Source organism: Brachyhypopomus gauderio, chromosome 9, assembly GCF_052324685.1.
Source record: "Brachyhypopomus gauderio isolate BG-103 chromosome 9, BGAUD_0.2, whole genome shotgun sequence".
NCBI lineage: Eukaryota > Metazoa > Chordata > Actinopteri > Gymnotiformes > Hypopomidae > Brachyhypopomus > Brachyhypopomus gauderio.
Window position 1 is genome coordinate 2121244 of NC_135219.1, and position 16696 is coordinate 2137939.

General features: G+C 51.2%; 2 protein-coding genes across 3 annotated transcripts in view; one reads left to right on the forward strand and one right to left on the reverse strand.

Annotated features, from left to right (window-relative positions):
- mdn1 (midasin AAA ATPase 1) overlaps positions 1-15917 on the reverse strand; it is a 48406-nt gene extending 32489 nt beyond the window's left edge. The window contains exons 1-34 of one of the 2 annotated variants that reach the window (XM_077016418.1): positions 15585-15917; positions 14900-15126; positions 14209-14433; positions 13758-13865; positions 13265-13457; positions 12953-13162; positions 12542-12673; positions 12249-12352; positions 11870-11984; positions 11195-11370; positions 10333-10414; positions 9968-10063; positions 9664-9776; positions 9172-9320; positions 8909-8969; positions 7722-7933; positions 7482-7585; positions 7219-7363; positions 6609-6705; positions 6400-6513; positions 6057-6204; positions 5653-5760; positions 5312-5463; positions 5011-5189; positions 4606-4814; positions 4244-4390; positions 4013-4154; positions 2756-2890; positions 2085-2223; positions 1850-1988; positions 1558-1688; positions 1137-1275; positions 579-708; positions 115-378 (exon numbers count right to left, since the gene is read on the reverse strand). In XM_077016418.1, the coding sequence (XP_076872533.1) occupies positions 115-378; positions 579-708; positions 1137-1275; positions 1558-1688; positions 1850-1988; positions 2085-2223; positions 2756-2890; positions 4013-4154; positions 4244-4390; positions 4606-4814; positions 5011-5189; positions 5312-5463; positions 5653-5760; positions 6057-6204; positions 6400-6513; positions 6609-6705; positions 7219-7363; positions 7482-7585; positions 7722-7933; positions 8909-8969; positions 9172-9320; positions 9664-9776; positions 9968-10063; positions 10333-10414; positions 11195-11370; positions 11870-11984; positions 12249-12352; positions 12542-12673; positions 12953-13162; positions 13265-13457; positions 13758-13865; positions 14209-14433; positions 14900-15126; positions 15585-15680 (4921 nt within the window). In that variant the 5' untranslated portion in view covers positions 15681-15917. Of the gene's footprint in view, positions 1-114; positions 379-578; positions 709-1136; positions 1276-1557; positions 1689-1849; positions 1989-2084; positions 2224-2755; positions 2891-4012; positions 4155-4243; positions 4391-4605; positions 4815-5010; positions 5190-5311; positions 5464-5652; positions 5761-6056; positions 6205-6399; positions 6514-6608; positions 6706-7218; positions 7364-7481; positions 7586-7721; positions 7934-8908; positions 8970-9171; positions 9321-9663; positions 9777-9967; positions 10064-10332; positions 10415-11194; positions 11371-11869; positions 11985-12248; positions 12353-12541; positions 12674-12952; positions 13163-13264; positions 13458-13757; positions 13866-14117; positions 14168-14208; positions 14434-14899; positions 15127-15584 lie in introns of those variants that run through there. The other variant, XM_077016419.1, reaches the window with a different exon arrangement.
- A 476-nt stretch (positions 15918-16393) lies between these two features.
- Positions 16394-16696, forward strand: part of casp8ap2 (caspase 8 associated protein 2) — an 11686-nt gene continuing 11383 nt past the window's right edge. The window contains exon 1 of the mRNA XM_077016420.1: positions 16394-16475. The gene's annotated coding sequence lies outside the window, so the exon portion shown is untranslated. The remainder of the gene's footprint in view (positions 16476-16696) is intronic.

Genomic DNA, 16696 nt, shown 5'->3' on the forward strand with positions numbered 1-16696 from the left:
TTTGGTCCCTTATGGGTCATGTTACTGTTTAACGTACTAGAAATCTGAACAGTATTCCCCCGATGTGTGCGTCTCTGTACCGACATGGCGATAGAGACAGCTGTGCACTCTCACCTGACCCGATGCCATCCACGTAGACCAGGCAGGCGGCGTGGACGAAGGCGGTCACCGTGTCCACCCTCAGGTCCCACTCCGGCTCCTCCTCGTCTCCCAGGGACAGGAAGCCGTTGTCGTCCCGCTCCTCGTCCCTCTCGCACACCGCGTTGAGGAAGTCCACCCACGACAGGATGTCGCGGATGCTCAGGATGCACCGCCTCCCAAAGTCCTGATTGGACAGCCAGTCGATGAAGTCCAGCATGAGCTCTGCGATATCCTTGCCTGGAGGGCAGAGAGTGGCGGACTCAGCTAGCACTCCAGGAGAGGTGACCACGGCTAGAAGGCACTTCCAGCGCCATTCGTTCTCAAAACCATAAAATCTCAGATTTTATCACTATATAAGCAGGCGATCTTGTCATCTGTGGCTGGCTGGGGGGGACGGGGGTGTCTGGCGAGAATCCAGGACACACACACACACACACCTTGGTGATCGTGCTGGTCCAGAGAGAGACCTGGCCGCAGGTTGTGCTGGATAATCTTCAGCAGATCGAGACGACTGCTGGATTGAGGACACCAGATCTCCGTGAATCTGTTCCTGAGAGCTGGAGACAGCTGCATTCACACACCAACACAGACACACACACACACACCCCACACAGAGAGACACAAACTTTCTCAGGAATTCATCCATATTTAATTACACTGATCAAAGCATTGTCCAACCAAAGCAGCATCCATTTAATTTGTGAACATTGTTCCTATAAATCTTATTCCTGAGCATTCTGGCCTCTTTACACACTGTGGAACAATCTCCACTCAGCATGAAGCCCCTCACAGGTACAACATCAACCTGACCCTGTACGCTTGCGAGCACACGTGACAGACGCAGTCCTTTCAACACCCTGCTAGATCAGCGTAGTCAGATGTTTTGTGGCTCGTATCAAGCATGAGTAAATATTTCAGAAATCCAGGTGTAGGTCTTGGCGTATAAAATAAATGAACTAAACAACATAAATGTTTTTCCGGTTTTCCGAACCAACCTCCTTCTTTCCGAAGTCTCCCCCGGGATTCATGGTGGCGACCAGTCGAAACTTCTTCCCCGCAATGATGAGTTCCACTTCGTCATCGTCGCCGCTGCCTTTCTCGGCTAGGACCAGGGACTTCTCCGTCTCCAGGACACTGCAGCCAGAGAGACGGAGACGTGGGGTGAGGATGGGATGGGGGTTTGGGGTGAGTGAAGGAGAAAAAGTGGTGTGCAGGGGGTACTGTACGAGCGTGTGAGCGGGGTGTCCTGTACGAGCGTGTGCGCGGGGTGTCCTGTACGAGCGCGTGTGTGCGGGGTGTACTGTACGAGCGTGTGGGCGTGGGGTGTACTGTACGAGCGCTTGTGCGCGGGGTGTACTGTACGTGCACGTGCGTACGGGGTGTACTGTACGATCGCGTGCGTACGCTCTCACACACCTGTTGAGTCTCTCCAGCACAGAGTCGTCTGCCAGAGAAATCTCATCCATGAGAAACACTCCCTCATGTTTCATAGCCAGCACCAGGGGTCCATCCCGCCACTCAAACAGACGGCCGTCCTCAGCGTCTGCCTGAGTAAAACAAACAAAAGAAAGACAAAAAAAACAGAAAAACTGCTTGCAGCTCAATTCACTCGCCAAGACCGGCAGTGCACCTGTCTACACATAGTCAATCGGCAGTGCACGTAAACATTTAGAAACGTGAGGATCGGCACGTGTGTGTGGACCCTTACCCGCCCAGCCCCTCCATGGCGCACGGGCCGTAGGCCGCCCAGGAAGTCCGACGTCTCCATGTGCAGGTGGCAGTTGAGGGAGAAAAACTTCTGGCCAACCAGGGCCGCGAACAACTGGCAGATGGTGGTCTTGCCGCACCTGCGGGGCAAACGTTCAGACGTGATCCTCACGTGAGCTACGCTCTCTGGTTCCCAACCGTTGCGTCCCGGAAAGTCACGGCAGAGCGGATCTTACCCAGTGTCCCCCACTAGCAGGACTGACTCGCCGAATCGGAGCGCACGGCCCACCAGCACCGCAAGCCTCCTCATGTCCTGAGTCCACACCACGTGGCCAAACTCCTCGGGCACGCCCGCGATGCTGTCCACAAACGGACCTGCCAACCACAAGCACGCACACCGATGAGCGAAAGAACACCAATCAATCACGGATAGGTCCAGCAATGAAGAAACCCCAAATAAAATAGAGCTTCTGAGAATCAAAGAGCTAGAGAGACAGAACACCAGCCAATCACAGAGGAGTATGGAAATGAGCTATACTCCGCTGTAAGCATCTACAATAGCAGAATTTGCATGTGTCAGTGTTTTAGGGGCCATCTGGAGATAATGAAGAGAGCTCACAAAATGATCCATTCAAAGCTCTGTTATGTAACTGGATTTACTGTGCAAATCGAACATAATTAGATACGTTACCATTATCTGACGTTGCGGGGGGGGGGGGGGGGGGGGGGGGTGGGGTGGGGGGGGGGTGGGATGTACCATCTGGTACACTCACTTAGGCCTTTAAAATATGCACTTTGTTGGCTTACACAACACGGCCATCCTTCCTGGTGATGGTGAGCTTTTAATGAATAGAAATGTCCAGCCTTGTGCGTGTGTGTGTTTGTGTCTTTGCTGTGTTGAACTCACTGAATTGTGTGGTAACTTGAGCCTCTGAGAACAGTGCCTCAGGATTTATCGACCTCTTGAAGTGCTTCTCTAGAACATTCTGGATGGTCAAGGCCTCCTCTGGCTTACGGACTCGTCCCGCCAACAGCATGTACCCTTGTAGTGACGAGACAAATATTTTTTATTAGAATGGGGTTTACTCAGTGAACACAGTTAAGAATGAACAGCATTTCTTGAACCGTATTTTGCTCAAACTAACGTTATAGTTTGCAGGTTACAACGTTAACTGTGGACTAACTCACCTTGTAACATTTACATTTACATTTATGACATTTAGCAGACGCTCTTATCCAGAGCGACTTAAAGTGCTTTGCAGAATTCATCCTAGGTAATAGTACGGATAGGCCAGAATTCAAGATACCAATGATTCAGACTACTACTAAACTACAGGAGTCAATGTCATTACCTAGTGTTTTGCCAAGAAGCACAAATAACCATAGACAGACATACAATTTAAGAACAACTGCAAGTGGTATCTTCAGGTGAGTCTACGCTTGAAGATAGCAATAGACTCTGCAGTCCTAGCAGCTAATGGAAGATCGTTCCACCATCTTAGGGCCAGGATGGAGAATAGTCTGGAGCTTTGTCTTCCATGACACTTTAAGCGTGGAGTTTTGAGTCGAGCCAAGCTTGAGGTTCTGAGTGTTCGCTGTACGGATCAGTTTTTGACCATGGACATCATGTAGGGAGGGGCTAGTCCATTTTTGGCTTTATAAGCAAGCATCAAGGCTTTATATCTGATGTGTACCACTACTGGAAGCCAGTGAAGAGAGTGTAGCAGAGGAGTCACATGTGAGAACTTGAAGACCAGTCGTGCTGCAGCATTCTGAATTAGTTGTAGAGGTCTGATGACCCGTAGAGGAAGACCTGCAAGTCTCCAGCTTAGAGATTACTAGAGACTGCACAAGCACTTGAGTAGCTTCCTGAGAAAGGAAGGGTTGTATTCTCCATATGTTGCAGAGGAGAAATCTGCAGGATCTGGTCAGTTTGGAAACATGTGTTGAGAAGGACAACTGGTTGTCCAACGTGTACACCCAGGCTTCATGCAGCTTCTGATGGTGTTAACAAGGTGTTCTTAAAGGAAACTGTGAGGTCGTTGTGTGGGTTTGGGGTTCCTGGAATGTACAGAAGCTCTGTTTTGCTAGGGTTGAGCTTCAAATGGTGAGTAACTTATAGCCAATGCATTTAGAGGCGAGGAGGTTTGTGTTTAGTCATTACCGTCATCGGCAAGATGTTGCAGCCAATCACGCGAGGAGTCAGTCTGCTCCTCCAGCCTATAGCGTTCAGCCCAGCGGAACAGATCCCTGAGGGTGATGAAGCCGTGCTTCCCAGCAAACACACCAGATCCCCTCCGCAAGGACTGAAAAGACACACCACACGCACCTCACATATACAGGACGAGCGCACGGCCGGTCCACCAGGGAGCAGTAGAGAGGAGTACGGCCTCACCTGCAGGTTCTGCATGACCTTGACCAGCTTGGTGCAGTAGGACGGCGGGAGGCTACAGCGCTGGTGCAGGATGGTCTCCAGCTCCTCGCCGGGCAGCTCGTCGAAGTGCAGCTCCACGAAGCGGTTCCTGAAGGCCCGCGACAGCACCTGGACACGCGGACACACGGCACACAGCTCAGAGCCTGCAGAACAGCGTGCTGTTATAATGCATTATAACAACCAACCTGTCCAGTCAACCTCTTACAAACTGATTACACTTTTAATCATCATTCAGGGAAAAAAATAGTCAATCAACATTTTTCGTGCCTATTTATGTAATTTCTGTTTTGCATTTTGACTACATTGGCTGCGTGTTTTGGCACCTTTCTACCGCCATAGAGCCCTGGAGGATTCTGGGTGGCGAAGAGCATGAATCTGGGGTGTGCCTTGACCACTTCCTGCGTCTCGGCGACGAACAGCTCCCGGTTGTCGTCCAGCAGTCGGTTCAGGGCCTCCAGCACGTCGGTGGGGGCCAGGTTCAACTCATCCAGGATGATCCAGTAGCCCTTTCTCATGGCATCGATTAAAACACCTACGGGGTGGAACCTCCGTCAGTCGACATTCCAGCCTCCTGAACTCCACCACACAACTCCATCTCTATTCCTCCACCTTAGCGACAACGTTAAAATACATCCGACAGAGTCGCCGTTACCCCTTCCTAACGTAACGTAACACCCTAAAATCAAAACACCACCGCCTCCACCTACGAGACCCCAGAGCCTCCGCACCTTCCTTGAAGACGAGTTTCCCGTGTTCGTCGGACGAGTAGCAGCCGACGTACTCCTGGATGTCCGTGTGCTCGTGGTTGTTGATGCGCACGCACTGGTTGCCCGTGGCGGCCGCCAGCCAGCGCACCAGGCTGGTCTTCCCCACGGACGTCTCGCCCTGGAGAAGCACCGGGTGGATGCTGGAGGAAGAGACACGCCCACTTACACCCGGGTGCGTAGAAGCATCAGGGAAATGTATAAACGCATAGATGAACCGAGAAGCGTAAAGAGGGAGGGGCTTTGCGAGGGTGGGCGGTCATACCCAGCGGCCACCACCCGAGCCAGGTCCCGCAGGTTTTGCCGAACGGAGGGCGTGAGGATGTAGCTGGGGTCGAGCGCCGGGTCCATATCGCCGTGACTCACCCAGTAGCCCTCGATCTGCACACAGCCTCTCGCACGGGGCTCCGGAATCGCCTGACAGAGACACGGTGTTAATGACTACGCCATAACGCCATTAGAGCACGTGCATTAGGTGTTTATTACCACTGCAGCTTCTTGGTATGGCAATTACCTTGGTGCGTAAACATTTATAAAAGTTTGAACGCTGCACTAGTTACAGATATCCGTTTTATTTTAAATATATTTGAAGAAAACAAACGTTACCTGTTTTAGACACTTCACGTTCCCTCCCAGGATATACTGATGGACCATCTTCACCACCACAGGATGGGACGTACGGTCCAGTTGGGTCAGGAAGCTCAAGCAGAAACCCTGCACCACACACACACGCACACGCACACACACACACACACACACACACACACACACACACACACACACACACCTTTAGTGTACAAGTATCTGTTTGTGGTCAGTCTGCTTAAACTGTTGATCTTTAGCATGAGAATTGTATAAAATCAACAAAATCAACAAACCCCACAGTTACAGTACTCACTGATTAATCAAGTCCCTTGACAAAAAAACCCCCACAAGTTCAAAAAGCGAACTGTAGCTTTAAGATCGGGGTCGTCGCCGCCCCTCGACGACCGGAGTAGGCGGAGCTTTACCTCGTAAAGCGAGCGCTGGATGTTGTAGCAGGGGTTGGTGGCCACGTACTTCAGCGCTCGGCACAGCGTGCGCAGGCTGTAGTGAGGCTTGTGGCCCGTCCCGCCCGCCAGGCGCGAGTTGGCTTCCCTGCGCACGGCCAGGTAAAAGCTGCAAACACACAGCCACACACATGGAGTTAGCGCTGAGAAGGGCATGTCTGCAGGGGGGGCTTTGAAAAAAGGTGGGGCAGTGGCTGAGAACCGGAACTCTGGAGCAGACCGAAGATGAAAAACGATGTTCATCTACAATTGCTGGGTAGGGGCGCAGCGTTGAGGAACATTGAGGAACCGTGGAGACGCTCACCTGATGATTCCATGGATGGTGCTCCTGTTTAGGTTAAGGCCTTTGAGGTAATCTGAGACCAGGATGCGTAGATCACCTTCACTCTCCAGCTCTTCTACGTAAAGCTCTGTAAATCTACACACATACACACCAAGTTGAAGCTCGGGCCAAAGCACAGATGGCCAGATGAAACACCTGTAAAAGATGCACTCTCTACACCCCCCACTCACCTGTTGCGGATGCCCAGAGGGAGGTTCCTCTTGCCCACGTCGGTGGCCGGGTTCATGCAGGCGAACAGCCGGAAGTCTGGGTGACGCACCAGAGCTTCTGCATACATGAGTTAACAGAACGAAGCGCTTAGATAATACATAATCCTAGATAGTAACAGGGTATCTGCACATTTTTAAATCTCAAATTCAATGACTTTTAAGACCTTTTTAATACCTCCCACAAGAAAAAATAATACTATTACTGGGGATGCAGGTGTGTTCCCTGGAGCGGTTATTTTCTGCATGGTCCTAGCGCTAGATTCGGCAAAGTTCACATCGCGCCAGAACAACTGAACAACACACACTTATAATAATTTAATGCCTCCCCTCATAAAATTCCAGACATTTTAAGACATTTTTAGGCCTTGAATATGGAAAACTAAATTTAAGACATTTTAAGACTTCTTAAGGACCCGCGGGTACCCTGAGTAAATAATCCTTTCCTCACACGATTAATTCCATGCTTGAACTCCCAGGCCACGTGAGGTGGGGGGGTGTGGCCCCCAGACCAACCGTCTCCCCACGTTCATCAGGTGAGTGAGAGGAGCAGCGCGTGCTCGGATCGTCTCACCTGTGTCTCCGCGGTCGAGCAGGACCAGGGAGCCGGCGCTGCCCTCCAGCAGGCCGCTGAGACACTCCAGCGTCTCCGCCGCGGCCAGGTTGATCTCGTCCAGCAGGACCCACTCCCCCTTCTTCACCGCCCTGGCGAGAGTACCCTGCAAACACACGAGCACACGCGTCACTCTCCCGTCGTCCGGTCCATTCCACACAACACTCTGGGCTCCAAACAATCGCTCCAGTTCACTAGAGTGCGTTGCGTGAGTGCACGTTTACCTCAACGAAGGCAAAGACCAGCGCAGACTCCCGAGCTCGGATCTGCTCCTGAGTCTGACTGAGTCTCAGAGCCAGAGCTTCCCACTGCTCCTGTAGCAAAGCAGCTGACACACACACACACACACACACACACACACACACACACACACACACACACACACGTTCATTTGCATTGAGGACCCATTGCTGCAGCAGTGAGGCACTGGCAGTGGGCGGGGCAGTGGGCGGGGCCTCTCTCACCATTTGGTTTCTCCTGCAGTTCTTTGGTCAGCGCCGACTTGCACACGTGGTCCATGAGCTTGAGCAGGTCCTGCCAGCGCTTGCCCCGGAAGCACGTCTGCACGTGACCCAGAAACGTGATGTTCTGCTTGCGGGAGTACGTTTGGGAGAACAGGTCCTCGAAGGCCTCGCGCAGAGGGAGCAGAAGCAGCTTGTGGTCCACAGGCTTGTACCTGCGTGCCACACAAGACGGGTTCAACACACCAGGTCCTGACCAATCACACTACACCTAAGGGCAGCTGGGTTCAACACACCAGGTCCTGACCAATCACACAACACACCCAGTCCTGACCAATCACACTACACCTAAGAGCAGCTGGGTTCAACACACCAGGTCCTGACCAATCACACAACACACCCAGTCCTGACCAATCACACTACACCTAAGAGCAGCTGGGTTCAACACACCAGGTCCTGACCAATCACACTACACCTAAGAGCAGCTGGGTTCAACACACCAGGTCCTGACCAATCACACTACACCTAAGAGCAGCTGGGTTCAACACACCAGGTCCTGACCAATCACACTACACACCCAGTCCTGACCAATCACACTACACACCCAGTCCTGACCAATCACACTACACCTAAGGGCAGCTGGGTTCAACACACGAGGTCCTGACCAATCACACTACACCTAAGAGCAGCTGGGTTCAACACACCAGGTCCTGACCAATCACACTACACACCCAGTCCTGACCAATCACACTACTCCTAAGGGCAGCTGGGATAAATACACAGAGACCAAACCAATTAAGCAGTGTAAGATCAGTTCACACCCACATGATTAGATTTAACCAATCAGGATGCTGAAAATCTAATTTTAAATTTAAATTTTTAAAATATTTTAATACTAAAATACAGTAACTATGTATACATACATACAAATACAAAAAAGGAATACATACACACACAATCTGACAATATACTGATAATAGTATATAGTATATTGTATAGCCAATCTACCCATGCAAGGAAGATTTTGTAAAGTTCACTGGTCTCAAATCTACTGATGGATTTCCTGGGAATGACGACTTTGATGGTAAGACACCAAGTGTGTGGTGCGGATCCCCGGAGCCCAGAGCAGGTTTATTGAAACACACACTTCTTTGGTGATAGTGAACGTGTACCCAGAGAGACCCACTCACCCTCCCAGCAGGTCCGCCGTGTCACTCTGCTGGTTCATGTTCAACACACGCAGCTTGTGTCCTGTAGGGTGCAGAGAACACTCAGTGAGAACGCTGACCTAGGATCAGCTCTAGCCATTTAGATCAGACGTCCAGGGTAAGAAATTGGCTGATTATGGAATAAAAGATGATCGGTGAGGGGGCGTAGCCGACATCCAGTCAGAAACACAGCAGACGCCCACATGACAGGGCCGTGTTTCTGATTGGGTAGGTGGTGGGCTCACCTGTTAGTGCGGCCAGGTACTGCACGGTGGAGGTCTTGCCTGTGCCGGTCTCCCCCACCAGGAGGACGGGCTCGCCCTTGGTCACACACACCGCCAACTGTTCCAGCAGCACCGAGGAAGGACGTGTGGCAGCAAACGTCTGTCTCTCTCTACACCACACACACACACACACACACACACACACACACACACACCCACACACACACACGCCTCTATTGTATTTACAGGTTAATTATGTTGACAATTTAAAAGTTTGTTCTTTACAGAACCAGATTATCTCAGTGGAGCTGAGGTTCTGGATACACTTCCTGCATAACCAATGCAGTAAACGATTTCTGCATTTAGTCAATTTACCAGCAGGGTGTCCATCACCCGGGGGGGGGGGGGGGGCAGAACTAAACCACCTGGAACACCACATGGGTGGAGGGAGGGGGAGGGTCAGGGGGCGGGGCAGCTGAGGTCAGGCCAGCATCAGGGGGGGAGGAGCCTTACACTTCCAGACGCACGACATCGCTCTGTTTGCGCAGCAGCATGGCGCGACCCACGGTGACCTCCAGCTCCGTCACGGTGATGCCCGGCTGGTACTGCTGGCAGAAGTGCTGAGCCTGACAACGAGAGGTCGTGAGAGGGCGCACGTGAGAGGGCGCACGTGTTACGCTACGAAGCCAACACAAGCCCAGGGAGTCAACCCCAGCCCTGATCATTCACACGTGAACTGTGCTGACGGTGCGTTTAAATTTCTCAAGACACTTAGTTTCTAGAGGCACTAAGATTCAGTGACCACTCTGTTTCTCACCTTTTCTCGCGAGACGTTCAGCTTCCCGCCGATGATCTCGGCCAGCTTCAGTCTGGCGTCTGCCTTGGACAGCATGGCCGTGAAGCAGTCCAGCGCCTGGGGGGGGGGACACAAAGACGGCCGCTACAACACAAACAGCAGGTCCCACCCCACCCACCTCCACCCATGAGGGCAGAACGCATGAATACTGCAGTCAGATCTGTTACTGCTCCAGCAGCACTGCGGAGGGATGGTTGTTGCTCCGTCTTAGTTTATTCGCTCCCCAAAAAATGGCTTCCCACATTCAGATTATGGGCCAGGACGCCCCCCGCAGAGACGAACGTCACGGAGAGTCCAGGATGAAGACGCAGGAGGGGGTCACTCACCTCTAGAAAGACATTCTGTGCCGTCGCCGAAGACGAGCTGTCGAAGTTCACGCGGATTCTCTCACACCATTTTAGCAAGTCCCTGTTCTCACGCGTGGGGACACACACACACACACACACACACACACACACACACACACACACACACAACCCAAATACCACCAAGTTAATAGGTTTAGACTCATGGCATTCAGCAGTGTTGTTATTAACATTACTACTACTACTTTCATCTTTACAGGCCATTAGAGACTTTTAAAACCATAAGAGCAATTTTATAAGTCATGTAATTTCTTCATGCTATAAAGGTGTGTACCAATAGACAGACAGACATAGATACATACAATCTGGGGGGGGGGGGGGGGGGGGTGTCATTCAACCACACTGCAAAACTGTACAATGTTCATACTGTCGAGCAGTTACTAGCAGCCTGTAGAGGTGTAGCAGCCTGTGCAGAATGGATCCACGCCATCGTGGGTTTGGTACAAAGACGACGTGCTCACAAGTGTGTGTGCTCACAAGTGTGTGTGTGCACGTAGAGTGAACTGGGCCTTAAATGGAACAGTTCATCGATCACAACCACCACAACAGCAGCAGCTCACCCCCCGCCGTTCTTCTGAACTGAACACGGGACTCTAAAGGAGATCGATACCAACCCCCCGCAGATTTATCGAGTCCAGCCGCTCAGCACAAACACGCACTGATCTAATGTCCCACAGCTGAGGACCAGAGCTGGAGCTAATGAGCACAGCTCGGGCGCAAACGTGAGCTAGCACGCTGCGAAAAACCTTAAAGCACACGGAACCGTTGCTACATTTGTGCGCGTGTTCTGGATTCGTTTACTGTTTGCGTGCTCCCGCGATACCTCAGAGAGAGTCCCCGGCCCTCCAGGAGTCCGGCCCGCTCCTCGCCCGGGTTCTGGCCCGGTGTGGGCAGGCTGGTGGTGCCAGGCCCGAGATGCCTGTCTCCGGTGAGCTGGCAGTAGATTTCCAGCAAACGGTCCAGCACCACCGCCAGGCTGGGGAACCGGTCCAACAGGACCTGAGAGAAAGCAGACAAAAAGGGATATTTAAACAAAAATCCCCACAAGTCCAAAATTCAGTCAGATATAATAACACCAGCAACACCACCTGAGAAACCAGAGTAGAAGGAAACCGGACCACAGAACTGGACCACAGAACTGGACCCTTGCTGTGTCCTTATACTTAATTGACGTAAAGACACAGTCAGCATGTTCCCGTGTTTCCTTTTCTGAGGCATTTAATTGTTCCCACAACAGATAAACTCTTTAAAGCAAATCAATTTCAGAACAACCACTGCTCATACCAGAAAAGGCCCCAGGCTTTCGATTAACCAATTTCAACGCTGCACGTTAACTCAGCGGTGCACCTTTAATTACCATCCTCGTATTTCTGTGGCAAAAAAACTAAAAACGAAAGAGGCCACCCCCGTGCGTTCCTTCCTGTTAAAGATGCACCTCGCTTACAATTCTCTGAACTTCTGTCTCCACAGAGAAGAGAAATCAAAAGTGGCCGCTTGCCTGCTTGATCTCCTCTCTGCTCATGCTACCGATCTGAAGTTTGCTCCAGTGTTTGTCCAGCAGGGCAGCGTGAGCGCTCTGAGGACGGTGCCAGGCTCCGCCGCTGTAGAACATCCTGCACGACGACAACAACGCACGCACCGCAAGTTACACTCGGTTCAGGTCAAGGTCAGATACAGCTGCTTCAGATCAAGGTCGCGCCAGGATGGAGACGGACAGTTATGAGGGACGGAAACGTAACGTCACAAGGACTTAATTGAACACAATTATCAGTGCAATTAAAATAATAAGATCACGGTGCAGGTGAATGGAGGTCAACTGAGGGATTTTTTCCCCCAAAAATTGTGAAATCAACGGGGCGTTTCGAAGTGTCCCTCACCGTCTGGTGGCAAAGAACTGGAACCCAGGCGCCACTTGTATGCAGTCCTCCCGGCCCGGAATAGAGAGCTTCTTGTTCTCCATCAGAGGCAGCAGCACGGATATCTGGGGGAGGGAGAGAGACAGAGACAGAGAGAGAGAGACAGAGAGAGAGAGAGAGAGAGAGAGAGAGAGAGAGAGAATCGTGAAACCTCGATGAAACGCCTAGAGCTCCGTTTAGGAAACCAATCGCAGTGTTGACAACAAGTATGAACGCCCCGGTGGACGGCAGGTTGGGCGTGGCGGGACGCTCACCACGTCTAGCGCTGCGTGATCGATGTCCTCCAGGAGGATCCAGTGGCCCTTGGACACCGCCTGCGTCAGGGAGCCGGGCTGCCAAATGAACTTGCCGGGGACGTCTGTGCAGCGGTACATGCCCAGGAGCATCTGCCGGAGACAGAGCCGTGGGGGGGGACGCAAGTGGCTTAGTCACAAGACGCTCTAAGGAAGACTTTGGTCTCTGAGAATGTTTAGCTGAAGCCTTTGATTAAATGACTGGCGTGCAGTTTTGTCGTATACAGACAACATTCTGATAAAAATCATGTTTTCCAACCCGAATGCTGCCTCTTGAGAAACAGGAAGTAAAAGGAAAAGCACAAGAGGTCGCAGCTCAGGTGTGTGCTGCCGTAGAGCGGAGGGGACGTGGAGGGGACGCGGAGGGCTCACCTTGCTGTCCGTCTGGTCCCCCAGCTGAACCTTGAGGATTTCTGGGGATTTGACGTGGCCAGTGACGGCAGCCAGGTACTCGACCAGCGCGGTCTTGCCACTCCCGATCGGCCCTTCCAGAAGAACGGCCTTCTGGGATGCCACAGCCATGGCAAGCCTCCTGAGGTTTCGACATGTCGAGTCCACCAGCACCAGATTTTTCAACGAGACCTACAATCACGATAAACAGTGATAATCCAATACCTTTGCACCTGGAATTGAAAGAGACCCAGGACCACCACATGTGGCCCGGATCAGGGACGTTTCCTGCACCTGGTCTTCCTGTCGAGGGGTCAGTCTAGGCAGGATCACGCCACATACAGCCGTGACACTCTGGGAGAGGTCTTCAGACACCACCTGGCCTTTGGTGAACTTGTTCCCCCTTTCCAAACGCCACATTGCTGAGCCCTGGTTGGCTAAAACTAGAGCCTTCTCCACCTCCAGCTGCTGGGTTTCCTCTAGTGACCTTGGAAGAAGATAAACGAACAGCACTGTGGTCACAGCCAGGACGAAAAACGAGGTTACACTGCTGTGGCTTACACTGCTGTGGGCCATTTTGAAAATTGACCAAAACTTCATGCTCACAAAAGACCCACCACAACGAGGCATTCTTAGGTCTATGAGATGAGTTTAACAAAAGGGTTACTGCATGAACCAAGCTTAATAAAGATGGTAGTATCCTGACTGATATTTGTAACAAACAAGATTACTCTAAACACACCACCCCAATCAGTTTAAATAAAGGAACAAAAAGGACTTAACTTACTTCATTTTTAGATGCAGAATCTCTTCACTGGACAGAACCTTTCTTAGGAAGATGGTTTTCTGGTTATCCGTCATGTGGGACACCAATGCAAGACACTGCGCAGTGTATCTACATGAAAAAAAAACAAAATACCGTTTTTGTTTTGTAAAATAAAGTTACAAAATTAAACAAAAAATTCTCTGAAAAGATTCTGTCTAAAACCAAGATGGGAATAACCAAAAGCTATTTGACCACAGTCATGGTATTTCAATGACTGCTAATTTCTAAGTTAGCCAAACCTATAACATAGCTGAACCACGAGGTCTCTAAACTATAAGGTAGCGTAACAGACGATCGGTGTGTGTGTCGGGCGCTCCGTACCCTCGAACCATGACGTCACTGGTGAGGAGCTGCGACACACACACGCTCCAGTCCCAACAGACGATCGGTGTGTGTGTCGGGCGCTCCGTACCCTCGAACCATGACGTCACTGGTGAGGAGCTGCGACACACACACGCTCCAGTCCCACAGCACCCGGAACTTCTCGCAGTCGCTCTGGAGGAAGCGCAGCGTCGCCCCCATCAGGTCGCGCAGCTTCATGCGTCTGGGGCCGTATTGGATGGAGGCGGACTCCTCGCTGGTGAAGAACAGCCTCTGGAAGACGGGAGGGGCGCTGCGGAAGTACCTCGCCGCAAACCTGCGCGAGCCACAGGAGACCATGACCTGTCTGGGAAACACCAGGGGCCTCCACCCCACAGCCAAGCTCACCTGAGCTCCACAGGTGAGGTGTGGAACCGAAGCGTGACCGTACTAGAGTTATATCTCCATTCACACACCTGATTCAAAGTCATAGGGAGATACTTCATACCTAATTAATGGAAACTAACACGCAAAAGTGCAGAAAAAAAGCACTAAACTTTGCAGCAGCGAGGATGTTGATACCCCAAGCGTAATAATAATAATAATAATATGCACTTTTATACAAATGATCAAACTCAGGGCTAGTGTTTGATAGGGCGTTAATTACAATCTGTGGCATCTCAACTGTACGAAGTACCAGTCTTAACTAGACATGAAGAAAACAGGCATGTGTGGGGTCATGTGGGGTCGTGAGGGGTCATGAGGGGTGAAGAGGTGAGAGGGGTCATGAGGGGTGCACTCACGCCTGGGCGTCCGGGCTGACGCTGAGCAGCTTGCTGACCGCCACACACAGGCGCTCGTGCAGGTCGTGGTGTGAACGCACGTCCACCTTGATCCTCTCCGCGTTCCTCTCCAGCAGGTCCAGGACCAGCGGCCGCAGGTGGCGAGCGATGAGGAGGGTGTGATCCTTCTCCAGCAGGAGCTGAGACAGACATCCCAGAATGCACTGCCGGTCCTGATGGCTCCATATCTGCCGGCCAACAAAATACAAAAAAACAGTTTGAAAGGCCGTTCAGATAACGCAGGGGAAAAACTATATCGAGAATTTCTGGGTCGTTTTGTGTATTAGATGAGAAATACTAAACCATAGCCGATGTTATCGTTAGCTAGATAGGTGCACAGCTAACCTTAGCCATCTATGGGGAAAATAACACGTGGACTCCACGCACCGCTGCGCGTGACTAAACTAACGAGACTGCAAACCCCATCGGACGTTATTATGTGTATAAAAGGCACAAAACGATGCGAGCTGGCCAGATTGTCGTCTAATCCGCCGCTGTGATCGTCCTCGTGTAGTTGAGAGAACAGAAACTGCACAGATGTAAACACACACACACACACACATATATACACACACCACTGCGGGGAGAGAGAGGGTCCCATCACACTCACAACGCCCAGTATCCATCATCACAACGACCATCTCACCTGTTTTGATAAATACTTGCTGAGTTCGTTGTGACTTTTCTCGATGTGCCTGGAGATGGTGCCCAGCGACGTGAGGCTCAGCTCCAGGTTCTCCATGCTGTCATCTGCCGTGTGTGCAGGGGGGGGGGGTTCCGATATCTCTGCGGCTCGGGGGGAAGTTCAAGTGTTATCGGTTGTTTTTCTACGTGATGGGACTCGTAAGGCTCATATCACTCGGCTTGTCCGTCCAGGTTGGATCACAACACACGCGAGCACGTTCCCGTCAGTGTTAAAATCCCTGTGCACATGTGAGTCGGCGGAGATCACTTCCGGGTCGAGGTCATGCGTGTTCCCCTCTGAGACTAAAGGCTCCTATGAACACAAATGACACCTTGACTGTCATTTATTTAATCTATAAAGACAAATGACACCTTGCCTGTCATTTATTTAACCGTTTGTGAGATACACTTGTGACAGTACAAGTCACGACCAAGCCAACACATTATTTGTGTTAATTTAGTTGATTAAAACGCTTCCTTGATATCCGTGCTTAAGATTTGCGATGTAATAAGTTATCTATTTTATAAATAACATCTTGACATTCTGACTTATTTTGTTAAAAAGTTGAACATAACATTTTATACAGTTTTTTTTAACGAAGTTATCTCATTTCTGAGCATCCTAACCTAAAACACATCCCAGTTACTCTGGCTCTGCCCAAAATACGAAAAGTACCCCCCGTTCACTGAAATCTGATTTTCGGAGGAACGTTTATTTATTTGTCTTGTTTATTTTTCTTGCAAGGCGAAAGCGGGACCGCGGGAAAATGACGTCACTTCCTGTTTAGCAGCGAAGTTCGGTTGGCGCGACGGTCCTCGGGGCACCATGAAAGAAAGAAAGAGCTCAATAACGGTGAACAACTGCCGCCTCCGTCGACTCGACAGCCTAAATTAATGTGGGAATATCATTCTTAAACCACACAGACTACTCCCGGGCCGTCGTCGTCGGCGTTTATTCGTGTTTCCAGTCTTAACCGCGCTGGGTAGCTAGCCGACTAGCCGTGAACTAGCGGCGGGTCAGGCGGGATGAACCAGCCGCCACATCCGCGCCAGCAGCGTCGCTGTGTTGTGAAA